This window comes from Vombatus ursinus, unplaced genomic scaffold (assembly GCF_900497805.2).
Source record: "Vombatus ursinus unplaced genomic scaffold, bare-nosed wombat genome assembly UNPS02009173.1, whole genome shotgun sequence".
In the NCBI taxonomy this organism is placed as follows: Eukaryota; Metazoa; Chordata; class Mammalia; order Diprotodontia; family Vombatidae; genus Vombatus; species Vombatus ursinus.
The window spans coordinates 2,209,351-2,236,168 of NW_020948951.1; the positions used below are offsets into that span (position 1 = coordinate 2,209,351).

At 44.2% G+C, this 26,818-nt stretch overlaps 1 protein-coding gene and 1 pseudogene across 4 annotated transcripts; both read left to right on the forward strand.

Annotated features, from left to right (window-relative positions):
- Positions 1 to 605: 605 nt before the first annotated feature.
- LOC114035209 lies at positions 606 to 16,519 on the forward strand (annotated as a pseudogene).
- On the forward strand, positions 16,498 to 25,491 carry CCDC130 (coiled-coil domain containing 130). Of its 4 annotated transcripts, XM_027851370.1 has the most exons (12): positions 16,498 to 16,555; positions 17,612 to 17,797; positions 18,401 to 18,445; positions 18,779 to 18,832; positions 20,096 to 20,178; positions 21,190 to 21,245; positions 22,210 to 22,270; positions 23,393 to 23,535; positions 23,617 to 23,789; positions 24,414 to 24,552; positions 24,769 to 24,990; positions 25,184 to 25,491. In XM_027851370.1, exons 3-12 carry the CDS (start codon positions 18,443 to 18,445, stop codon positions 25,240 to 25,242), a joined length of 993 nt encoding a protein of 330 aa, XP_027707171.1. In that variant the 5' UTR covers positions 16,498 to 16,555; positions 17,612 to 17,797; positions 18,401 to 18,442; the 3' UTR covers positions 25,243 to 25,491. The 4 variants fall into 4 exon arrangements, with proteins under 4 accessions (XP_027707171.1, XP_027707168.1, XP_027707169.1 ...); XM_027851367.1 differs by having other exon boundaries at positions 24,769 to 25,491; XM_027851368.1 differs by having other exon boundaries at positions 16,527 to 16,568; positions 24,769 to 25,491.
- The last annotated feature ends 1,327 nt before the right edge of the window (positions 25,492 to 26,818 follow it).

Consider the following 26,818-nt stretch of genomic DNA (forward strand, 5'->3'; position numbering starts at 1 on the left):
TGGAAGGGATAATTGTAAAACTAAAAAAAAAAACAAAAACAAAAACAAAAATCCTAAAAAAAAGCCCTCCAAGCAAAAGCAGAAGAATGGGTACCTAGAGAAATCATCACCACCACTTCCAGATAGGGTCTGCTTGAGACTTCCAGAGCTTTGCCCAGCTCAGTTCACCTGCTCATGTGTCCACTCAGAGTGTCTGTCTTCCATGGGTCCACTCTGGGGTACCAAGTATCTGTCCCCTGCCTCTGTGTGTGACCAGTCCTCTTCTGTTTGTGGCTTCATCCAGACTCCTCCCACCTTCTTCTTCTCAGTTTGGTCAGGTCCCACATGGCTAGCTCCAGGCCCATGTGTTCCTTCTCCTTCTCTCCTTTCTCTGTCCTGAACCCTACATGTCCTTGAACCTCCTGCTGGCCCTCTCCCTCCAAGGGAGTACAACCCCTTCCTGTCTCCCTTCCTCCCTCATTTGCCCATATTTGTGGGCAAATTTATATCACAAAAAAAATCACTTTGTGTAGAGGTCTATGGGATGGTCCACTTATCTAAAGTGAGAACTGTCTGTACTTTTCTGGATTGAATTGGTCAGGTGGTTGAGCTGTCAAGTATGCCAGATGGGTGGAAATGATTGTTTAAAAGCATATGCAAAACCATGGGGAAAAGGTATACAAGCAGGGCCACCCTGTGGATGGTGCATGAGTTGATCATTTCTAAACAAAGAAATGCTTCCTTCTGCCCAGTGTTGGAAAAAAGGGATTGCAATCCAGAGCACAATCCTGGGGGCCACAAAAATATCAGGAAAAATAAAAAGGTAACAAATCACAGTAAAGGTGCAGCAGAGAAGCTATAGCCAGAAGATGTTACCCAGATCCAGCCACAGCAATTAATGCTAAAACTCCCAGCAGTCAGGGAAACCACAGACATTTACATTAAAATTCAGGAAAGTGCTGAAGACTACAACCCCCCCACTCCATGGACCTCTCACACCACATTTCACTGTGTAATTGGTGCAGATTTTATGCCAAATGTTTGTTGCAAAAAAAGTGGGGTGCAACCATTATGTGAAGCTTTTTAAAGAAATTGTGCTAATATTACTTAAAAATCATTTACTACTAAATGGTCTTTGGTGCAAAATTGGGATGCATGGAATACATGCAATGGAATACATTGAATACTGACAATGAACCTGCACTGAGAATTCTAGGCTCCCTGATAGCAATGTGTGAGCGATAAATGCGTATCCATATGCCACTGGTGAATACACTGCTGCTCTGTTTACCTTCTAAGCAGTATGATGAATAAAATTATATCATGCGACTATTATGTGATGAAAGGTTATAAACCAATTTTCATACTGAAAAAACAGAGTGCAACGATTATGCGGAGGCAATGATTATGCAGTGAAATCTGGTATCTTATGGGTTTCGCATATTCTCTGAAGGACGACCTGGAATATGTGAAAAGTTTTGGAACAGATCTAGTGATCCAAATGAATAGAATCCCCTTAGATTTACAAACTGCATTCAGTTCATTTGTGGGAGAAAGAGTGATACTTTCTAATAGTACAACAACAGCTAAATTCAGTAACCCTTGCACAGGTTACTAAACCTGCACCAGCCCTTTCTGCTACAGAAACACGCTCAGCCTAAGAGATAAAGGGGAAGTGTTTGATGAACTTAGAGGGAACCAGCACATGACTGATCCTCTGGATTCTCCAGAAGGTGGGTTTGATGCAATTCTGTAAGTTATTCTTTGTGAGTCATTAACTGGCTGGAGAAATATTACAAGACAATTTGTTTTCTCCACTGATGTTGGTTTTACTTTGCCAGAGACAGTAAACTTGGTAGAATATTCTTTTTCCAAATGATAAACAACGAAAAAAAAATTTTTTTTAAATGAAGGACAATGTCACCTAGAAAACAATGCATACACAATGAATCCTCCATATAAACATTCCTCTATTGCTCATCTTGTCCAGAAACTCAATGAAAATAACATCCAGACAATTTTTGCAGTCGCAGAAGAGTCTCAAACCATTTACAAGCAACTAAAAAATTCAATCCCGAAGTCAGCAATAGGAACACTGACTGCCAATTCCAGCAACATAAGTCAGTTGATCATTGATGCATCCCATTCCCTATCTTCTGAAGTCATTTTAGAAAACAGCATGTTGCCAGAGGGAGTAACAGTAAATTACAAATCTTACTGCAAGAATGGAGAGACTGGAATAGGAGAAAATGGAAGGAAGCGTTCTAATGTTTCCACAGGGGCTGAAATGCAGTTTGAGATTAGCATAACTTCTAACAAATGTCCCAGGAAGGACAAAGAAACCATCAAGATTAAGCCTCTGGGTCTCACTGAAGAAGTGTTAATTACTCTTCAGTTTTTCTGTGAATGTGGGTGCCAAATTGAATCATTTCTGAATACAGACAATTCTTACCTTAAGGAAGTGGACCATTCTTCAGACCTCTTTTGACATAATGGGAATTTGCCTGCAGATGTGGGGAAAGGAGGGAAGGAGGGAGGAAGAAGGCCACACATGCCTATGGAGGGAGGGTCTGCCCAGGGTTCAAGGACAAGTGGGGACCAAGGACAGAGAAATAAGAGCAGGAGGAGGTTTTTAAAGGATTTTTTTTCTAGGTTTTCTTTTTGGTGGGGGGGGGTGGAAGGCCATGGAGTGCCAAAATGAGGGGCAGGAGCAGAGAGAAAAAGCACAGTACTATACTGTAAAATTAACCTAGGTGTTTTTTCGGGATGTAGATTTCTTTCAGAATTCTCCACATAAATTTAAAATTTTGTTCATGTGAATTTATATAAAGCAAGAACTGTTTGTAGTCAGGAGAGTAGTGGTGAAAGGACATTTGAGTGTGGAGTCTGCCAGTACAATGACGGATGTGCTGATAGGTATTACGAATTTAGTGTAAATGAAGCAAACATCAAAGACATAGATGCTTCCTGCAGGAAAGGAAATTGTTTCGAAATCTGCAGCAATGATGGATATTGTATCTGTGGACATTGTAAGTGTAAGAAGAGGGAGAATAGGGCAGCTAGGTGGCACAGTGGATAGAGCACTGGCCCTGGAACCAGGAGGACCTGAGTTCAAATCCAACCTCAGACACATAACATTTACTAGCTGTGTGACCCTGGGCAAGTCACTTAACCCCATTGCCTAGCCAAAAAGAAGAAGAAGAAAAGGGAGAATGAAAATGAAATTTATTCTTGCCAATTCTGTCAATGTGACAAATTTCAACTGTGACTGATCCAATGTAGGAAATGGTGTTTGCAAGTGTGGAGTGGGTGACTTTAACCTGGGGTTTGCTGGGAGTGCTCATGATTGTACTTTAGATACCTCTTTCTGTGTGGCATGGAATGGGACAATCTGTAAGGAGCAAGGAATCTGCAAGTGTGGCTCTTTCTTATAAATACACAGATCCCCAATACCAAGTGCCCACTTGTGAGATGTCAGACATACTCTGGGGTCTGTGCTGAGCACAGAGAAATGGATTCAGTGCAGAGTGTTTGATAAGGCAGGAAAAAAGACACATGTTCCCAGGAATGTATAGACTCCAATATTACCCTGGCTAGTGTGTGTCTCTAACCCACTGTATAGAGAAAGATGTGGATGACTGCTGGTTCTGCTTCACATATTCATTCCAGGGGAACCATGAAGTCATTTTCTATGTGGTGGAGCCACTAGTGTGCCCACTGGAAACTGCTGTTGATAATTCGTGACAGAAGAGAATTTACTAAATTTGAAAAGGAGAAAATGAATATAAATGGTATTTCAGCAAAAAATCCTGTTTACAGCGTGCAGTCAACCAATTGTCTGCAGGGGGCAATTTTCTATAGACACAGTAAGATAACCTTAGGACAAATTCATAGTGGTTTTGCCAACTCATTATATAGCACCTACCCCCCAGGACTGTTGAGAGGACCAAATGAGATAATAATTGTAAAGTGCTTAGCATGGTGCTTGGCACATAACTGCTATACAAATGTTAACTGTAGCTCTTATTATTAGATGTTTCCCATGCATGTTTTGAGAATATACAGTATGTATATATATATTTCCAAAAAGCATTATAATCAGTGACAGAGATTGACATAAAATGAAGTAAATTATCCTAGCCAGACATGGTGACATTATGCTTTATTTTTTCACATTTTTTCCACCTAAACTATGGAAATCTAGATCTTTATGAAATATAAGGTATATATAAGAATATTTGAAAGGGAAATGATTAAAGTAGTCATCATGATGAGATCTACCCATCGAATACTACAATGGAATTTTAGCTTTGCCAAAGTGTGAGGGCTTGAATTTAAAGACACAATAAGTCCAAAGAAATTGTTCATCTATTAGCTTAGTTAGAATTTATTGCATTTAACCTTCTCTCACTGAGATCTCCCTATCATATATCTCTAATTACATAACTAAAACTTAAGCAGGTTTAAGAATTAAAAGTGTCAAAACAGTTTTTTAATTATTTGTTAATTTTTCTTATTGTCTGTAGAAGGGTACTATAAAAAGCACATAAATTAATTGTAAGTGACTTTTTGTTTTGACAGTCAGTAGAGATCACCATAAAAAGATAAGAACCTCTTGGCTTTGGAAGGACCTTGGTTTTCAACCTTGGTGAAGTGAGGAGTGGGAGAGGATGAGATCAGGGGCAGTTCACAGTAAATCTCCTGAAGTAGAGCTATAATAATGAGTGGTATCAGGAACATCAGGACAGTACCTGGTTTATAGGAAGTGTTTAATAAATGCTTGTTGATATTCCTAAAGGGCTATGAAAACTGTGCATACCCTTTGATCCAGCAATACCACTACTAGTTCTATATCCAGAAAAGATTTTTTTTTAAAGCAGGGCGGAAAGGAAAGGACCTATCTGTTCAAAAATATTTATAGCAGCTCTTTTTGTGATGGTAAAGAATTGGAAATTGAGATGATGCCCATCAATTGGGGAATTGGCTAAACAAGTCGTGGTATATGATTGTGAGGGGATACTATTGTGCTATAAGAAATGATGAGGAGGATGGTTTCAGAAAAACCTGGAAAGACTCATGTGAACTGATGCAAAGTGAAGTGAGCAGAACCAGGAGAACATTGTACATAGCAACAGCAACGTTGTTCGATGATCAACTGTGAGCTATTTAGCTGTTCTCAGAAATACAATGATGCAAGACAATTCCAAAGGACTCATGATGAAAAATGCTATCCACCTCCAGGGAGAGAACTGATGCTTTGTTTTTTTGTGTGTGGTTTTTTGGTCTGTGTTTCCTTTCACAGCATGACTAACATGGAAACATTTTTGCATGACCACACATGTATAACTCATATCAAATTGCTTACCATCGGGAGGGGGAGGGGAGAGAGAGAATTTGGAACTCAAAATTTTTAAAAACGAATGTTAAAAATTGTTTTTACATGTAATTGGGGGGTGAATATTACTCAATAAAAAGAAAATGCTTGTTGATTGACTATAGACTGAGCCTCCTTATGACTCAGAGGTCCTTACCTTGTTTCATGAAACTAGGTTCTGAGGCCTGAGTCATCACTGAGACTTGCCCTAGATGTTCCCTAGGCTATCAGCCAGAGCCTCCCCTTCCCTGGGAGGCCCATTAGGGAGATTATGCCAAATCTTTGCCCTTTAAAGGGCTCTGCTAAGGAACTAACTGCACCAGGGTTGTGCTGATAAATATTTAACAATGGGTTTTCCCAGGGGGAAAAAAAACTGCATCTAAATACACTTTTAAGTTTAATGTGCATTATTAGCATTTTATCCATCACTTTAAGTCTAGACAATCAATAAACCAATAAAGCAAGCCCTAATTTGTAGCTGGTTGCCTATTTCTGAAATGTAAATTTTCACATTGAAAATTTAACACTTAGCTCTCAAGCGCTGGTATGAACTGGCTCCAGTATACTCCAAACTACACCTTTCTCCCTTGTGGCCTGAGTAAGGACTCTCCTTCACCTTCATCTAGGGACTCCACGAGATTCCTTAATTCTAAGTAAATTCGCACCATAATCAGCCAGAAATAGTTTCATTTCCCTTCTGGTATTAGAGAGCCACCTCCCAATAATTTCCCCACTTTGTCCCATACTTCCTCCCTGGGAAGAAGTTGTCTGAACCACCCTGAGGGAAAGCAGAATTTCCAGTTGAAGTCTTCCATTTTCTCAGAAAGCCCTCTAAGGAGGCATAGGACTCAAGGCCCAGGAGACTCTGTATAGTAACCAGAATAAGAAAGGGTCAAAGAGGGTCAATTGGAACTATGTCCAAAGGCAATCCATTGGGTAAGATTTTTTGGAGTCTGAGTCCAAGAAACTGCTATGCTGAGTTGGAGAACTCTGCCTTCCTAGGCATCAGTTTGTCACTGCCACTGCTTCAGGGAAGTGAGAAACTCAACCCTGGTAGTCAGGGGCATGATAGTAAAGCTGCTATTTCAAGAGTGCATTCAAGCATTGGCCCTGGGTCCTTCTTCTACCCCTTAGCCTTGGGCAGAGGGTAATTATGGAGCTGAACACTAGGTACTGTAATAGCAGCACTGCAAAAGAGCCTTATCAGTTCTAGAGTTCAGTAACTATAGTAAGCTTGTGCTGCTGCCCATATTACTATTTTTCACTGCCCATGTTGCCCAGGTTGCCTGTTTTTCTCCCCCACTGATGCCTGCCAGCCAGGGCATGGCCCTCCCACCCACTCTGCTCTTTTTTTGACCCTACTCAAAAAGAGTGGTCTTGTGGGTAACAGAAAATGGAGGGGAATGTGGATTCTCCAATCCCAAAAAAGTCTTCGCCCAGAAACCTTCTTCTTAGGTCATGAGAAATCAAGTATAAATAGCTTGTTCCTGACTGTAGAAGCATTTGGATTCAGTCAAAGGGCCGCACTTGAGGACCTAGAAGGCCATATGTGGCCTGGAGGCTTCAGGTTCCCCACCTCTAATCTGGATTCTTCCCATCCATAGTATTCCCCATAGTTTGACTTAGCAGGCTGGACCGGGGATATTTTTAGTGATGATCTCCCATACTTTGTCCTTCCTATGAACCACAAGCAGACATGGGATCTGTGTCACTGTGGCCTTCTCTGGTCTGGATATGTCATCAATGTTATGGTGGGCATCAACGTTCTCAAGAAGTACACCCTTTTTCAAGTCTCTGCCACCAGATTGTGGCAGTAGGAGGGAGTTCAGTTAGACAAGAGGAACGACCATTACTGGATTCCTTCCCAGCTGAAGGTAAATTGCTCCTAACTAGTTCCAGAAACGGGATGAGAGAAAAAGGCATCAGTGAGGCTGACAATCCTGTATCACAGTAGGGACCTGAGCTACATGATTCACCATATTGATAAAGTTAGGAACGACTACAGCTGTTAGCACATAACTTTGTTAAGCTCTCTGTAGTCCACTGTAAGCCTCCGGGGCCATCTGTCTTCCTCATTGACCACAATATAAGTGGTGGTAAGGGGAGTTGGTATAGCAAAGTATTTCAAACTCCTTTGTTTCCATAATCATGGAATCATGGGAGCAACTGGGTGGCACAACAGATAGAGTGCTGGCCTGGAAGTCCTGAGTTCAAATCCATCCTAAGACATTTACCAGCTGTGTGACCCTGGGTAAGGCATTTAACCCCTGTTGGCCTCAGTTTCCTCAACTGTAAATTGGGGATAACAATAGCATCTACTTCCCAAGGTTGTTAAAAAGAGCATGTGAGATAATGTTCATAAAGTGCTTAGCACAGTGTACCTGGCATATGGTAGGCACTCAATAAATACCTGTTCCTTTCACCACTACCACCATCATGATCTTTGTCATAGCTAGTATTTATATAATACTTTAAAGTTTTCGGAGCACTTTACAAATATTATATTATCTTCACAACTGCTCTAGGAAGAAGGTGCTATTATTATCCCAGCTAGGCATCTAGATGGTACAGTGAATAGAGCACTGGATCTGGAATCAGGAAGACCTGAATTCAGATCTAGCCTCAGAAACCTAATGCTGTGTGACCTTGGGCAAGTCATTTAACCTGTTTGCTTCAATTTCCTCAACTGTAAAATGCAGGTAATAATAGTGTCTACCTCCCCCGGTCTCAAAAGAAACACAAGATGTGCAAATTTAGAGAATCCACCCCAAATGTCCACATGGATTATTTATTTGTGCCTGACCTGTGATATAACATTCTGAGCTCGTATTGGTCTGATCAGCCAGTCAGACACACTGTAACTTGACTCTACCATAGTGATGTCATTTTGGTCCTCTTTGAGAAGGAAGGGAAAGGATGACAACCAAACAACCACCTCCCAGGGTTGTCATGCAGAGCAAATAAAATATCTAAAGTGCTTAGCACAGTGCCTGGAACATTGTAGGCACTATGCAAATGCTAGTTAGTATTATCCTCATTTCACAGATGAGGAAACTGAGGCAAACCACGTAAGTGCCTTGCCCAGGGCCACACAGGTAGTAAGTTTCCAAAGCAGAGATTTGACTCAGGTTCTCCTGACTCTGAGCCCAGTACTCTATACACTGCACTACCTGCCTGTCTCCAGTATTGGTTCCCATGTGAAGGAAAATGCCCAGGCCAGCTATGTCTTCATACATCTCCAGGCTCTACTCCTAACTCTCTGAACTTCCTCTATCATACAGCAGAAGCCTCCTCACCCTGGGAGTTCATTGTACTAGGCTTCCCACATTAGAAGTACACCCCCTTCCCCCAGCCCCTTCTTCTCATTGGCTGGTTCCTCATAGAACCTTCCTTTTACGGAAAGCCCTCGGACCAGTTATGTCTTCTTTCCTCTCCAAAGCACACTCCTGCCTCTCTGAATTATCTCTACTTTACCCCCTAACAGGTACCACCCTCCACCCACCACCGCCTCCACTCCTCACGAATTGTTTTCACCATTAAAATGCAAGCTCCTTGAGGGCAAGGACTGTCTTTCTTTCTGCTTGTATTTGTTTTTCCAGGACTTAGCACAATGCCTGGCACGTAGTAAGTGCTTAATAAATGCTTGTTGACAAAAAAGCAGGTGACTATGTAGAACTGAAATGGGTAATTATTGGATTGAAAGAGAAAGTGAAATCAATCAGAGCAGGGATAAGATGAGCACTTGTGGAAAATGCTGAGATCTAGAGAGTGACTAGATTACCCTTATCTGCAGCTGAGCTAGAGTGAAGGAATAGGTCACAGGATTAAAGGAGGCTGAGGGGTCTCGAGGGTGCTGAACTCCTTCAGAAAAAAGGAAGAATGACTTGGGGTTCTGTATACTGTAGCTACCAATTTTGATTGATTGATTGATTTCATTGAGTAGACTTCAAAGGAGGAGAGGTTGGTGATTGATGGAGGTAAATGGAGAGTTTGGAAGTGACAGTAAGGAGCATGGAGTATTCTGATTCCCCTCCACCCCCAGTGTTGGGGGTGGGGAGTGGGGAGGATGGCAGTAAGGAGGTCAAGAAGGTACAGCCAGTGCTGGAGAAGATAGCCAGGAATATGGAGTCATCAGGGAGGAGCCGGGTCTCAGTGAGGGCTAAGAAATAGGAGCATGAGAGAAAGAGTTCCAGAATTTAAAAGATATACATTATGGATTGGGAATTCCAGAAGATACTGTGGAAGAGGTGGGCAAGGTTGAAGTAGAATATGGGTGTGGTAGGGCTGAAGATGAGGATGAAAAACAGGAGGAGGTAGATAGAGGTTAGGAATAGTTTTCTCCTATAGGATGAGTGATTTTTTTGGGGAGATACAGGAATAGGGAGAAGGGCAGCTAAGTGGTGCAGTAGATAGAGCATCCTTCCTGAAGTCAGGAGGACCTGAGTTCAAATAGGCCTCAGAAATTTAATAGAAGTGTGACCCTGGGCAAGTCACTTAACTGGGGGGGGGGGGGGGAGGGGGGGGGGGGGGGGGAGAGAGAGAGAGAGAGAGAGGAATTGGGAAAGAGAAGAGAAGCCATAGGGCTAGTAATGGGTGACAGATAAATAGTGAAGCTTAGTGTACAAGAAGCAGGTAGGTAATGCAGTGCATAGAGTGCCAGGCCTGGAGTCAGGAAAACCTGAGTTCAAATCTGGCCTCAGACACATTCTAGTTGTGTGCCCCTGGACAAGTCATTTAACCTCTGTTTGACTCAGTTTCCCCATCTGTAAAATGGAAATAATAACAGCACCTCCTTCCCAGGGTTGTGAAGATCCAATAAGATAACAACTGTAAAGCTCAATGCCTCGCACATAGAGCGAGGTTCAGAGAGTTAGGAGTAGAGCCTGGAGATGCTACATAAATATTAGCTGCTATAATTATTATTATTGAGAGAGAACATTGGACCAAGCCTGTGTCTGGGCTCAGCCTAGGGCCTACAGCTGAAGCTGCTCTTGCTCCTTTTCTGAAGTGGCTAACAGAAAGGCCAAGCGGTGGGGGAGGGGAGGGGTGGGAAGGAATCCCTCCAGCAGCAGCCAGGAATTGGGGATCCAGGCTTAGGCTTGCCATGGCAACCAGTGACTGCTCCACTGGTGCATCAATTGTAAGCTACCATCTTCTGCTCCTGGTGTGGAGAAAGGGAGAAATCTACCCCACAACCCTCCACCCCAGACTCTGGTCAGGAAGCCAAGGGTACAGTAAAAGAAAACAAGGTAAACCAGAACACATTTTGTTTTTATAGACTAGAAGGAAAGGGCAGGTCCTCCAACAAGTCTGGCCCCCTCACTCTTGATGAGCAGTCTTCTGGGAAGCAGCCTCAGTCACTGGGGGCCCATCAAGGGAGTCTTTGTGCCCTCTTGGCAAAGAGACAGGGTGCATAAGTACTACCTGGACAGATGCCCCTTGGGACCAAAGTCTATACACTGCAATTTCATCAAGTTAATTTGAATTGGGAAGGGGGAGGAATTTATCAAATTGATTAGGATCTCCCTTGATCAACAATGTTACACTAAATTCAGAGAGGTTTGTCACAAGAAGATACACTAGAAGATTCTGATTTGGAGGGGGAGGGAGGTGGGAAAGGGGCAGCATAAATCTATTAAGACATGGAGGAGTTTATGATCTTGGTCAGTAGAGGGAGTAGTACACTAACCAACACTGGAGAGTTCATATTACTTCAGTAATTTAAAATCAGAAGTGAATGATTGCTAGTCCCTTAACGTTTCCTAGGTATTTACTTGTTAAAAAGAAGATATTTTAAAGTTAATTTCTAATTTATGGAGTTTCCGGTGATACAGGAAAATATATTTTGGGCAAGAGGACTGCCACACAAATCCTAAGCCTTCTTAGGTTTCACACCTCTTTCCCTCTTCTTCCATTTCTGAGCTCACCAGTTCTGTAAGTAGCCTGGGCATGGCACTACATGGCACCCATACCCCCACTTCTATATGAGTTGGTCCACTCACTCCAAGCGGATACTTCTACCAGTTTTGAGTTCTTTTTCCAGAGTGGGCAGAGGGGGGATCAGACACAAGTTTACTTACTCAACTCTCCGAGGGGACTAGAAGCAACCCTGGTTTTGAGGGGAATACATTCCTACCACTCGTTGCTCTGGCTCCTGACACCCCCCACCCACCCACACACATCAGTGTACTTTCCATTTATATGAAAGCAATCACAAGACAACAGTGACTCAAACATAAAACAATCAACACACTTCCCAGTAAAATAGCTGCAAAGCCTGCCAGTCTGCTGTTCTCCTGAATGCTATCTTCTCTCTAAGCAGCATTTCTCATTACCTCTTATATCAAACGTCCCTGATTCCTCCTAAGGTCCTGCTTCAATCTACATCTGGCCATCTCCTTCATTCTCTCTGGCCTTTAATGTATCCAATCAGGGTGTCCTCTCATGCAGGGACTCTAGGTTTTCCTGACACTGCTCTCCCCTCGTTCTCTTCCTCCCCCCTACCCACTCCTGTCTCCTTTACTGGAGCTTCATCCATTATACTGGTTAAACCTGTAAGTCCCCAAAGGCTTTGTCCTGGGCCCCCTTTCCTTCTTTCTCTACACTATTTCACTTAGTGATCTCACCAGCTCCTTTGGTTTCAATTGACTCTGAAAGATATTTATCTAACCCAGGGGTGGGGAACCTGCAGCCTTGAGGCCACATGTGGCCTCACTTGAGGACCTAGAGGGCCACGTGTGGCCTCAAGGCCTTTGGTTCCCCCCCTTGGGCTACCTAAATTTTTCCTGAACTCCAGTATCACATCTCCAACTGCCTATTGGACATCTTAAACAGGATGTCTCATAGATATTTTAAATTCAACATGCCCAAAACTGAACTCATTCTTTCCTTCTTCTTTTTTTTTTTTTTTTTGCTTAGTGGGATGCAGCCAAACCCGGTTTTTTTGGGGGTTTTTTTTGTTATTTTTTGTACCACGCTATCTTCCTCCCTCTGTCCCCCCCCCTCACAGATACACACACACACACACACACACACACACACACACACACATTCTGTGGTTCTGCGCATTTTATTCTTCATTATTTCATGCAAGTCTTTTCATGTTTTTCTGAAGTCAATCTGCACATCATGTCTTACAACACAGTAGTATTCCATCACATGAACTCATCCCCCCCCAGAAAAAAAAACAACCTTCTTCTCTTCCTAACTTCCCTATTACTGTCAAGAGTACCACAAACTTCCCAGTCACCAAGGCTTGAAATCTAGATGTCATCCTTGACTCCTTAACTCACTCTCTCTCACCCCCTCATATCCAATCAGTTGTTAATAAATGTCATTTTGGTTCTACCTTTGTAACATCTCTGGAATAACACTGATGCTATCACAGCCCAAGTACAAGCCCTCATCATCTCACTGCCAGATTATAGAAATAGCTGGTTTGCTTTTCCTTCCACAAGTCTCTTCCTGCTCCAGCCCATCCCCTATTCAGCTGCCAAAGTGATCTTCCTAAAAGTACAAGTCTGACCGTGCCATCTCCATACTCAATGAACTCCAGTGGCTCCCTATCACCTACAGGATCAAATACCAAATCCTCTGTTAGGCATTCAAAGCTCTTCAGAACTTGTTCCTCCAGAAACGAACATTTCCAGTCTTCTTACACTTCACTCCCCTTCATTTACTCATTGATCCAGTGACACCATCTTTCTTACTGTTCTTGGATGCAACACTCTTGCCTCCTAACTCCAAGCATTTTTCTGGGGGTCTCCCATGCCTAAAATCCTCTCCCAACCCCTCTCCACCTCCTAGCTTCTCTGCCTTCTTTCAGGTCTCCATTAAAGCCCCACTTTCTGCAAGACTTTCAAGTCCTACTTAATCTTTCATGTTGTCCCCCCCACTGAACTATGAGGAACTTAATTTTTTGTCTCTCTATCACTTAGCACAGTGCCCCAAACAAAATAGGTGCTTAACAAATGCTAATTGAGTATGACTTTCTAATTTATGCAGTGAAATTCATGGCCCCAACAGTACTTAATCATCCTAGAGCCCCCAGTTATTTGATAATTTCTGAATTTTAACCTTCCAAACTATGAAAAGTCATAATACATATCAAACTGATAATTAATGAAATTGTGAAATGGGACAGGCATGCCTAGTTCTTTGGGTAACTCACCAGGAAAGACCATCAATGACAGCAGGAATTGAGGTTGCAATCACACTTTAACAAGGCACAGTGCAGAAGTGAAAAGGTATAGAAAGTGCAGAGACAAGGGGAAAAGGGACAAGGGACAAGGGAGTACCAAGGCAGATGCGACAGGGGATGGGATGGTGAACGGGGACAGGCAGTATGAAGAAGAGAATGAGAAGGGGGAGAAGCACTCACAATCTCAAATTAGAGTTGGGACCACTGGGCAGCATGATCCCACTAGAGATGCAAGAGCACTTCGGAGGCAGGAGTTTGAGGTCTCATTTTTTATAGGGTTTTGGGGAAGCAAGACTTTTACCTGTGCCACTTGGGCACATACAGGTACATTAACATAACCAAATTATCTCAAAGTTGTCAGTAAAACTTTAAAATCAAAAGATCCCCATCATCTCAAAGTCATCAGCACCATTTGGTGTTCTGCTGGTCTTACTTTGTAAATCCCAAATTTATCTGAGATTTACATATCATAAGACCAAAAACTCATGACAACAAAGCCTCGATGATTTCCCCTGATTCAGCACATTCAGCCAGGATGTGATTTTGGGTTAACATATGATACAATCTGTAAATTATGAGCCTTTGATTTTGGGGATGGTTTGTAAGTGACTCCCAGGTTCCCCTTTGCAATTTTACTTCCTATACTGACTAGAAGTGGAAGTGGTTGGGGGACCAGAACATGATACAATTTTTACACACATATATACATTATACATATGCTGATGGGCCATAATGCACTGCCAGTATCTAACTCAGTCAGTGCCCGAACTTCCAGTGGGTGCTGTCAATACATTTATCTGAAGGGTAAATTCTCACTTCCTCAACAATCTCAGCACAAACCACCAGGTGGCAATGGGTCCAAGCCTACTGCACATATGCATCTGTGGACTGCCTGGATCTGAAACACTCCCAGTCTCCTGGTATCTGCCTGGTTTTCTGGGCAGCTCTAAGAGCTTAAGTTCTAAGTTCTTAAATTAATCAAAATTAGTTTTCATTGCCCCTGTTCTCTTAAGATCAAAGTCAGAGTCAATAAACATTTATTAAGAACCTACTATGTGACAGGTATAGTGCTAGGCATTGAGGATACAAAGAGAGAGACAGTCTCTGTTCTCAAGGAATTTACAATCTAGTGGGGGGGGGAGTGGGAGGAGAGACTGCACATAAAAATAACCTGAGGTAGGGAAATGATGAAGTCTGCAGCCAAGGTGGGAAATGATCTAAAGAGGTGTGACTAGCAGAGTTATTTGATCTTGCAGAATGATGTTTCTGTAGATCATTAAATCAAGGAGGTCAGTCAGGTGGGAAATGATGAGGTAAATTCCCTGGATGCCCTCCCAACAAAGGGTTTGGGGGGAGTTCCCAGATGTCCACTCCCTCCCCATCTTCTCCAAGCAGAGGGAACCCAGGAGTAGAGGTTGCTGAGGAGGTGTGAGTTTCAGGGTTGATTTCATCCAGGTAGAATGACTTTTCAGATATCCAGGAGTTCTGAGACTAAAGTGACATACTCACATTATAAAGTAAACATACTAAATTAAATCAGAAATAAAGTATTAGGCAGCAGCTAGGTGGCACAGTGAATAGAGCACCAGTTCTGGAGTCAGGAGGACCTGAGTTCAAATTTGGCTTCAGACACATAACACTTACCAGTTGTGTGACTCTGGGCAAGTCACTTAACCCCAATTGCCTCGCCCCCCCCCAAAAAAAAGAAAAGAAAAGAAAGTATTAAAACTCCCAGCAGCCTGCTAATATATAGCTCACATCTCCACTGCCCCTACTCCCAGTCTTTCAGAAGGTCCTCCCATGTCATTCAGGTGACTTTTTAGAAGACATTCCTACATTCAATTTCAAGGAATGGTTTCACAAACACCCACTCCTGTTCCTGGTGCTTCTGTAAGTATATCATCAGAGCTCTGAAGATCAGGAACCCTTTCAGGAAGGGGTGAGGGGAGCCCTTCCCTCCCTGTTTTTGCTTAGGAAACTTCCACTGTGATATTGAACTTGCTGCTTACTGGCCACAATATGAGGGAGAGAGAGAGGGAGAAGGAGGAGAAAAAGCCAGAGGGTAAGGCAGAGATAAAGGGGGGAGGGGAGGGGGGGGAGCAAAGGAGAGAGATAAAGAGAGGATGAAGGAAGAAAGAGGAGGAAGTAGGAAAGAGAAGGAAGATAGGGGATGGGAAAGAGATAAAGATGCGGAAAGCAAAGAGGGGTGGCAAAGAGAGAAGGAAGAGACAGGAGGAACAGAGAGGGGGAGAGGGAAAGGAGGAAAGAGTAGAAGCACAGGAAGGGAGACAAAGGGGAAAGAAGAGAGAAAGAATGGGAATAAGGACAGAGAAAAGAGGAAGGGAGAGAGAGGATGGAGGGGGAGGGGAGAAAAAGACAGAAAGCAGAAGGGAGAGAGAATAACAAGAAAGAGGGAGAAAGAAAAAAGGAGAGGGAGGCAGAGGAAAAAGGAAAAAGATGGAGCAGGAGAGAGAAGAGAGTGAGAGAGAGAAATGCAGAGAAGGAGGATGCGCCCTATTTCCCAGGACCTTCACCACAGTCCCCTCCCCTGCTTCTCTGTACACAGGTGACTCTTTTATCGTCAAGGCTGCAGGGCACTGAAGACAAAACCCTAGCATTGAACTCCATCCCCCTCCCCCGCTTTCCCCCTAGGCAGTTCAAGTTCCTTTTTCTGGTGCCTGGAAATCCAGGAATTTTATGGGGCGAGCTGTCTGAAAACGCAGATGACGCGGGAGAGGGAGCTGTCGGGAAGAGAAACCCGACAGCAACAGCTGGAGCTTCCCCACCTGCCTCGCACCCTCGGGCCGGCCTACGCGGAGCCAGTCCCAGTCACATGGGCCAGATCTTGCCTCGCAGCCCCGCCCCCAGCCTCGGGGTGGGCCTTACACCGAGCATTCCGGGTCTCGTTGGTCCCGCTGCCGGCTCCCTCGTCACGTGGGTTGGGCGGGCCTGGATGCCCGCCTTAGGGGCGGCGCCGTCTGATGACGTAGGGAAGAAGGCAGGTAAGCACTTGAGGTGAGACGAACGGATGTGGCGGCGGGGCGGGGGTTTAGCGGGGCCTTCGAGCTTCGTACCCCCGAGCAATCCCAAGGATTCCGGGGATCGATCTCTTCTGACCTGGAGCCTACCCCCGCCGCCGCGGCGTCCACCGCCCCGGCCCTGGTGGCGGAAGGGAAGAAGCAGGCCGGGGGGAGGGGAGAGGGGGAGGGCGGTTCTTGCCCCAGAAAGGTTGGGAAGGGGGAAGGAGGTGTCGCTGCGAACTGTCAACCTTATCAACTGCATCCCCAGCCACCAGACCTGCCGCCCCCAGTCCCTTCTCCTCTGAGCGCCTTCTAACCAGGTCTGTTCAAAGAATCATATAGAAGCATCAGCCCAGGAAGGGACCTTGGAGATCATGTAGCCCAACCCTCACATTTTGCACATGGAGAAACTGAGACCCAGAGAGAAGCCATTGATCCAAGGTCACACAGACCACAATTAGCCAAGGCGAAATTTAACCCAGGGTTTCTGATTCCAGATCCAGAGCTCTTTCTACTATGCTGTTGCCTGAAGGCTAACATTTGAAAATGGCAGAAATCCTATAGTTCAGCATGATGTAATAGTAAGAACTCCCTTTGAAAATGGAAGATTTGAGTTCAAATCTCATTTCTGCAACTCGTTACATACTGGACGGTGAAGAAGTTATTTTCCTTCCTTCTGCTCTCTTCTGTAAAATGAGGGGAATGGACTAAATAATCTCCAAGGACCTTCTCAGTTCTGAATCTTATGATTCTCGCGCTGTGAAGATACAGAATCATAATTTGCAAAAAGCGTAAATGGAAGTCACCTGTTGACCCAGGGCTAGACACAGACTTCTTCAGTAAACTTAAAACCATGATTCCCTCTGTTTCAATCCCATAATTAATTGAACTCTTGATTCCAGCTGGTGAGAGTTCAAAGGGACATTTTGTGGCAGAACCTTTTCTCTAGCTTAGCATCAGACCTAGAATAGCTATAACTTCACCTAAAACAGTATTAGGAGATCTATCATCTGTTAATTTGTCTAAATTCGTCCTCAGCCACTTCATTTTTCTCACCTGGACCACTTCCTGAGGTAGATGTGTAGAACATGGAGTTACTGAATATCAGAACTGGAAGACACCTCAACGATCATCTAGTCTAGTCCCAAGACACCGTGTGGTGTCACTGAAAGAGCTCTGGGCATAGTTTAAATCTCAGCTTTAACACTAGCTTTGTGGCCGTGGGTAAGTTATAACTCTCAGTTTCCTTGTCTGTAAAATAAAGATGATAGTAACACTCCCATTAGCTGCCTCACATCATTGTGACGGAAACACTTTGCAAACCATCAAGCCCTGTAGAATGTGAGCTGTTATTACGGAGGAGAAAGCCAAATCAGAGAGAGGTTTTAGAGACATGCACAATATTATAATAGTTACTTCACAGCACAGACAGGAACTCCAAATTGCCTCACTTCTCCAGTGCTCTTTGTGTGGTACAGCATTGTCTTGTATAATCTGTGTAAAAGACTTCCTTTTGTTCATCCTAGACCTTCTTCTAACATGGGATGCTTCCTAAGTCTAGCATTCAGGGATTGACGAACAAATCCCTCTTCACTGTTATGGACTTTACTATATTTTGTCTTCCCAGCATGATGACACCTCATATTTTCAATCTGTCATTTATGGACTTTGGGGAGAGTATCTAATGGGCCCATGCCCTCCACCCTAATCTCCAGTAGAAAACCCATGGAACCACCCAGACTTCCTGGCAAACTATAGGAAAAAGTGTGGGTATTTATGTGTGTTTGTGAACCATGTACAGTCATGTTATTTGATTGTCTTATACAGGCTGGACACATTCAGTTTGCTTAGAAGTCGACATTTTCCAAGATGGTGAGTTGATTGAGTTCTGCAGAAACAAATTCAGCTTCTTTAAGAAACTCCCAGAGTGCACAGATTGTTACCTCAAAGATATCAGTACCCTTGTGCACCCTCCCCCATTGGCCCACCCTTTCATTACCTGCTTACAGATCTATATGCCATATAGAACCTTAATTACCAGGATTTTTGTCCTGATCACCTTGAATTTTTACTGAAAAGGCATATTTCCACTGTATGCCATGCTGTTTGCTTGTTTCCTCTTGGGAATTTCATCTGGTTCATACAGTCAGCATCGGGATATCTATTTTGTTTAACATACAGTAACACTTTATTTTGGACTTTCAGGGTGAAAGAAAAGGTGTAAACAAATACTACCCTCCAGACTTTGATCCAGCAAAGGTAAGAGATCCTTTTACTTCTCCATCAAACTGTGGCCTAGAAGAAATCCATGTGGTGACATGGCCTGTGATCTGACAGAGGTCTGATGTTTGAATGGATGCCATTTGAGAGTGCCAGAGAGGCAGCATCAAGCAGTGGCAAGGCCTGGGTGTGATTGCAAACTCTGCCAATTACTAATCCATCCTCCTTACAGATTTTCCTAAAGCTCGGGTGTGATGATGTCACTCCTTTGCTCCGTAAATTCCCATGGCTCCTTATTGCGTCTGAACTCCTCTGTGTGGCCTTTACAGCCATTTACCACCGGGCTCCAGCCTGCCCTCCCTGTCTTTTATGTGACTTCACTTCATGTATTCAGTGGTCCAGCCAGTCTGGCATTCTTGCTGTTCCCACTGCACAGCACTATCTCCTGTCTCTGTGCCTTTGTCCTGGCTGTCCCTCATGCTCAGAATCACTTCCTCCTAACTGCCACTTCCTAGAATCCTTTGCTTCCTTCAAAGCTTAATGCATGAACCATTTTCTTTTTTAGATTTTTATTTATTTTTAACAATTTTTTTTCATTTTGAGTTCCAAATTCTTTTCCTTCCGTCCATTCCACACCCTTTGAGAAAGCAAGTAATATATCAGTTATACATGTGAAGTCATGTAAAACATATTATAAACCATTTTCAGCATTAAGCCTTTTCTGTTCCCTGCCCCCATTTGCTTATGCCTTCTCCCTAAAATATTACCTGGTATTTATTCTGTACAAATTTGTGGATGTATATATCATCTCTTCAACTAGAATGTGTGCCACTCAAAGGCAGGAATTGTTTCATTTTTGCACAGTGCCTCACACATGCCAGACAACTGTTGATTGTTTACTGTCTGTGGGATCTTGGACATATCCCTTCACCTCCCTGGGCCTCAGTTTCCTTATCTGTAAAATGAAATGTTTGGACTGGGTGATCGGTGAGAGCACTTCCAGTTCTGAATCTATGATCCTATGACACAGGCATAAGGATCTTAGGATGATGATAATCTTCATGTGTAAAAGGCAGTCCAAATTCCTGGGCTTTTCCCCAGATTTGACCTTGGCATGTGTTTGTCTTTGGGTAGACTGCACTTCCTCAGCCTCCCAGAGTACTGGTAATCTCTGTAATAGAATTGACATGATATTTTTCCAGCCCCTTGAAGGGTTTTCCTACAAAAGCTGTGGTCATGGAGAGCACTGGACTGGGCACCAACCATGAGTGATGAGCAGCTTTATTCTCTTCTGTTTTGCAGCATGGCTCTCTCAATCGATACCACCACAGCCACCCGCTTCGGGAGAGGGCTCGGAAACTTTCACAGGGCATTCTTGTCATCAGGTAAAGGCTGCTTAACAGATCCCTGTGGTAAAGCCCTTGAATCTGGGGCCCCTCATTGACAAAATAAACCAGATTAGGAGTCTAGATGATGGAAATTTCCACTGGTGTCATAATGAGGAGAATGGTGTTTGGAAGAGACCTGGATGTTGATGTTACCACTCTGAGCTCCAGAGCTTGTCTGAGGAAACTAGACCTCAGGACTGAAACAGAAGAGGCCCCAAATAATAAGTCTGGGGTATTATTAGAACAAAAGGGAGGCTAGATGGGCATCCCACCCCTCCAGCCAGGCACTCCTCAGCCTCTCCAGCACCTTTTCTGGGCTAGAGGTACCATACCCAAGTTTCCCTATGAGGTTTTTTTTTTTCCATCCCTGTAGATGTGCTACTTTTTTTGTCATCCTGTTATATGAGAGTCTAATTATCATCTTAAAAGTTTCCCTCCCATTGCTTCTGAGAGAGACACTGTAACGGCTTATCCCACAATCCTTCGTTGATTTTGATTGGCACCAGTTAGGGGTGAGCAGGGGAGCAGCTAATGGAAATGCTTCCTTAGATCAGTATAAATGATAGGTGGGGGGCCATGGGTTGTTGTGGTAGTATCAATGTTTATTATGCAATACTATTTATACTTGTGTCCCAGTATCTTACATAAAGGCGCTCTATCAGTGTTTGTTGAGTATAAATTAATATGTCCGTGAGATTTAGTTTAAAAAATCAATCCACACTTGATTTTTGGCAACAGTCTTCCTGTTCTTTTTGTGGAGGGTTTTGTGTAGCTGCTTGGGGCGGGGTTAGCAATAGCCCCCAAAAGTAAAATTGGGGCAGCCTTAGGACTATATTCTTCCCCCAGCTGCTGGGCACACGTGTGACCCCTGCATTCCTCAAGAATTGGCCATTAGTTTTTTGCAGATTAGGGTAGAAGCAAGCTTTGAATGCGTGGTTACCTCTTGGGTATTAATCCCAAGTGGGCATTTTGAAACAGTGCTCTTACTTCTTTATTTTTTTGGAGTAGATTTGAGATGCCCTATAACATCTGGTGTGATGGCTGTAAGAACCACATTGGCATGGGTGAGTCGTCATTCTTCCTCGCCAGCTCAACCTGTTGATTCCGTCTCTGAAATATCTCTTGCATTTGTCTCCAACTTGGCACGCCCTCTGCCACCATCCCAGTTGGGGACCCTCTTCCATTGCCTTTTCTCTAGTCTAGGGTAACTGAATCCCAGTCTCTACTTTCTGCCTTCTGTAATTCTCCTTCACATCATTGTTGATTTGGAAGATCAATAATCTTCCAGATACGAAAGTCTAATCGTGCCACTTCCCTGTTCAAAAATGTTCATTGTTTCTCTGTTGCCTGTAGGACACCCTTTCACCCTCAGTCTTATCTGTAAAATGAGGAGGCTGGGCTGGATGACCTCTGAGTTCCCTGGCAGCCCTAGGTCTCTGACCCTGTGGCTATGCCATATTTCACAATTACCTTCTCCCCATCACTCACTCTGCCTTGCGGCCAAAGTGGACAGCCACCTGTTACCCAATCCCTGTTACCCAATTTTGTCCTCTTCACCTCCCCTTCTTGTGAGTTGTATAGGCTTTTTTTGTTGTTGCATAGTTGTATAGGCTATTTTTCCACCTATAGGTGGAGATTCACAGGGAGCATTCACCTGGCATAGAGGATGGCCTATACAACTTCTTCTTTCAGGGGCCAGTTTCCTCTGAGAGAGCTCCTCTTAGTCCCCAACCCCTCAGTTGAAAATGATCTCTCCCTCCTCTCATTTTTCAGAATAGTTTTTGGAACCTCTTTGTACTTTCTATATTCTGCCTTGTCACATAAATTATCCCTTCTTTAGATTGTAAGCTCCTTCAGGCCAGGGCTATACCATTTTCATCTTTGTATCCCTAATACCTAGTACATTTCCTCGTATTCAGTTGGCAGTTAATAAATGTTAACTGAATGAATGACCTGACAAAGCATTGGTAGGACCAATTTGCCCAGCAAGCTTTCCTGAGTCTTTTTGCTCTTTGCCTTCCTTTCCAGGTGTTCGTTACAATGCTGAAAAGAAGAAGGTTGGCAATTATTACACAACCCCAATCTACAGGTGGGTGCAGCTTTGTATTGGTATCCTGAGTACTGTGTCTGGGTGGGGGACTACAGAAAACTCAGATGCCTTTGAGGGAAAATGGATGAAAGGGGCCATGGATAGGTGAGAGAATGACATAGACTTCCTTGAGACTGTGGCTAGAGTTCATATAAGCAGCCCGGCTATGTTATGGTGGGAGAAGGGAACGAGGAGCCCCGATCGAAGCACCTTCTCCCAAATCAGGCATCCTCAGCTACTCTGGCATGCACCGACACCCCATTAAGTGCCCAGGCCAAGGCAGTGTGGTGCTGGGGTGTGCAGAGTCTGCTCAAGCCTTGACCTCTGGGAGGGAGAGCCCACATGTAAAAGACAGAAAGCACAACCCCATTCTTATGTTTATGCAAATAAGTTTGTGATAAGCACAGAAATATTAATACCTTAGTAGGTGCCGGCATCCAGTCATCCTTCAGCTAAAGGATTCATCCAGCCGCATGAGTTCCCTACCAGTTCTGCCATGCTGGCATTGCCTTTGGTCTCACCAGTTCATTTTCAAGTTGTATTTTGCTCTCTGCATTAAGCTTCCCATCCTGTTCAATCTGACCCTAGTTATATGATCCAGCTTTGACATTTGACAAACATGTGACCAGGGGCAAGTCCATTAACCTGCCTCACTTTATTCATTTGTGAAATAGTCATAATATTTGCAACATTTATCTTCCAGGTTGGTGAAGAAAGAACTTTATAACCCCTAAAACTATAGAAATAAGAGTTATTCAGGGGGCAGCGTGGTGTTGTGGAAGAGGACTGGCCTGGAACTCTGGATCTGACACTCATTTATGTCCTCCAGCAAATCACTTGTGCTCTCTGAGCCTCAGTTTCCTCATCTCTTAAACAAGGGAGCTGAACTGGATGAGATTGAAGGTCCCTTCCGGTTGTCAGCCTATGGATATTACCTCCATGGCTCTGCTCGTTATGCCTACCTCTCCACAGAAAGAGGTCCTAGCCTAGTCTAGCCCTTTCTATGACAATTGCTCCTGTTGAGCCCACCTTCCAGCTCTGGCTCTTTGAGACTCCCCAGTAAATCCTGAGAGGATGATGGTTCATTGATCTCATGGTTTCTGTCTGGAAATTCCTCTGCAGGTTCAGAATGAAATGTCACCTCTGTGTCAACTACATCGAGATGCAGACAGATCCTGCCAGTTGTGACTATGTGATTGTGAGTGGTGCCCAGAGGAAGGAGGAGCGCTGGGACGTGGCGGACAATGAACAGATCCTGACCACAGGTGAGCCCTGCCCTCCAGCCCACAGGCCTTCCCCTGCCCAAGAGCAGGACCTTCAAATACCCAGCCCCATTTTTCTTCCAGAGCAGGAGAAGAAACAGAAGCTGGAAACAGACGCCATGTTCCGCCTGGAGCATGGCAACACAGACCAGAGCAAGTTGCAGAAGGCCATTCCCACCCTGTCCAACATCCAGGAAGCCCAGAGTGCGTGGAAGGATGACTTTGCCCTGAACAGCATGCTAAGGAGGAAGTTTAGGGTGAGGAGGGCTGGGGCTCAAGGGAGACTTCTGTGGATGGTGGGCAGTCACTGTAGGCTGGTGCCTTTGGGTCTGAGCTGCTCAGAGGGAGCAGTTGTCAGTCTCTTTGCATAGAGCTTTTGAGCCTCTCATGTCAGGATCATAGAATTTAGAGGCAGAACAGACCTCACACGTCTTCTAATCCAGCCAGCTTATTTGTCAGAGGAGGAAACTGCAACCCAGAAGGGGTGAATGATTTGCCAAAGGTCACACAGGTAATGAATGCGTCTATAGGGGTCTGGAGCTGGAAGGAGCCTTTGTCCCATCTTGTCCAACCCCCTCATTTTACAAATTAAAAAATGAGACTTACTTTTTAAGTAGTAATCATGGCACAAATCTAGGACTGTTTCCATCACATGGGCAAGACCAGGTAGAGGAGCAAGGCATTTCTCTGGATTGCCACGTCAGACTTGAAGCAAGGGAAGCAAATGGGGCTCTTGTCCTTGCATAGGACAGCCTTACGTTCTTAGAGGGCAGTGGTCAGAAGGAGGTTTCCCACTCCCCTACTCAGTTCTCATGTTTTTCCCATGCTTCCCCCTTCATCTTTTTTCCTTTCCTCTTCCCTTTGCCAATCTTCTACTTTAGGAAAAGAAAAAGGCCATAAAGGAAGAGGAGGAAAAAACACTGGCCCTACAGACCAAGGCGAACCTCAGTATCCCCCTGGTGCCTGAAGCAGAGGAGGACCGGAAGCTTGCTGCCCTGCTCAAGTACCACAGCCTGGACTGTACGTCCTCGTCTGTCACCTGTAGTGGCCCAGGAGTGGGAGCAGGGGATGGGGACAGGGGAAATGCCTCATTAAGCTCCAGGATGGAGAGAGGATGTGAGAGTAGGGAGGGAAGGGAGCCCTTAGTATGGAGTGCATTAGAGCCTATCTGGAGCAGGTTAAAGAAATACTTGGCTCCTGCCCTACCTTTTACTCTACTTCATCTCCATTTGCCAGCATATGAAGACAAACAGAAATTGAAACGGACAGAAATCTTCGGCCGCTCCTGGTTCCCTTCTACCCCAGGACCTGGGGCCAGCAACAGCAAGGTGAACAGTGTCCTCAAGAAGCTGGCAATTAGCCGAAAACCCACGCCCAGTGGGCCCTCCATCACTAGCAGCGACCTGGGAATTGTTCGTCGGAAGTCTCGGGATGGCCTGGAGAATCCTCAAGAGTCAGGTGAAGCTCCAGAGCTAAGTGGAATGAAGGAGGAGGAAGCACACCCCCATGGAGGATCTTGGTCAGACAGAGATTATTCCCCAGACGTGGAGGCACAGTCAGGCCCTAGCAGCACCTCTATCCTCAATTCTTCACTAGTTGCGGACTATTCAGACTCTGAGAGTGACTAATGTTGTCATTTCCTCCTTCCTAGGCTGGTCTCACACCTTTGCCTCCCTCTTCAAGAAATTCAGGGTTACTTCTGCCAGCTAAAGTGGGTGCTCACTCCCAGGGAGGCTTCCACTCAACAAAGAAACCATATATATATATGGGCTTCTTCTCACCAGGCCTTCCAAGAACCAAGAAATTCTCCCCTTCCTCCCCTCCCCCAGATTTGATTTCTCTATAAATAATTGGGTTTTTATTTATTTAACTGAGGAAGGAGTATGTGGTATCTGGCTTGAATCTCTGACATGAGTTATTAAACCCCCACCTATTAAATCCAGTTAGTGCATCAGATTATTAGATGTAGACAGCAGTCCCTTCTGTGTGATTGGGATAGAGTGGGCAGTGTTAAAATAGGGAAACTGGGGATCCTACCCACGTCTCCCCTAAGTGAGACTAAAGAAGTCATGGAATTTAGACCTAGAAGGAACCTTAGAGAAGGCAAGGAAATTGACCAAGAATACATCAGTAACACACACATACACATATATATGTATACACTGTTTGCAATGGTTCTATAGATGTGTGTATATATGATTTTTTTTTTGTTCAGTCATTTCTGATTTTCATGATCCCATCTGAGGTTTTCTTGGCAAAGATACTGGAGTGGTTTGTCATTTCCTTCTCCATCTCATTTTACAGATGAGGAAACTGAGGCAAACAGGTTTAAGTGCCTTGCTCTGGGTCACACAGATAGTGATTTATATGATTTATGTGTGCATATATATGAAATATAATATTTCACGTATACAGCATTTAAGGCTCACAAAGGCTTATACTTTCCTGACAACAACTGTAAAATAAGTGGTTTAAATACTATCCCCATTTGACAGATGAGGAAATAGAGACTCAGGCAGATTAAGTAACCCAGGCCTTCCGACTCCAGGTCCAGTGTCCTTTTTATTACACTATACTGCCTACACAGGCCAACTCATCCTTGACCTCTTAGCTCTCCAGACACAGATGGAACAAAAACACATTCGTGGTTTGTTTCCTTGAAAACTGGTCAAACACTGAAGTCCAAACAGAGCTATCCCAGAAGCGGCTGCTAAGGAATTATTATCCCCTTTCCCTCCTTGTACCCCCATTGTCCTGGGGGGGAGGGCTCAAGCAAGCTGAGAAACAAAGCAAGCCTGTGAGCTCTACCTGAATCCTGACAGCCCCCAGCCCTTCTGCTGGGAAAGCAGAAAGGTGAGGTGTTGGCTCTCGTTGTTGGCTCTCGTTGTGGCACCCTGAGGGGTTTGAAGATTGATTGAATTCCTGAATTTAAGCCTTTTAAAAGAGGAGGGCTATCGCAATTGCCTGAGGAGCTTGTCCGACCCTTCCTTTGTTAGGTCCTGTACTCCTAGGGTTAGAGGCTTGAAAGGAAGTGTAAGAGGGATTGTAGGGGGAGCTACTCCCTAACCTATGGTATCTTGATTGAGAAGGATGTACTGGGATTAGGGCCTGTGAGCTGTAAAATTAGCACGGAGTCCTAGATTTATTAGAGTTCTAAGAGCCCTTGAAGATCACCTAGGCACATCTCATTTTTTTTTCTGTTTTTTTTTTTGAGAAATGTTTTTATGTTGCCTTTTGTTTTGACATGTCATTTCCTAGAATGATCACCCTCCCCAGTAACAAAAAT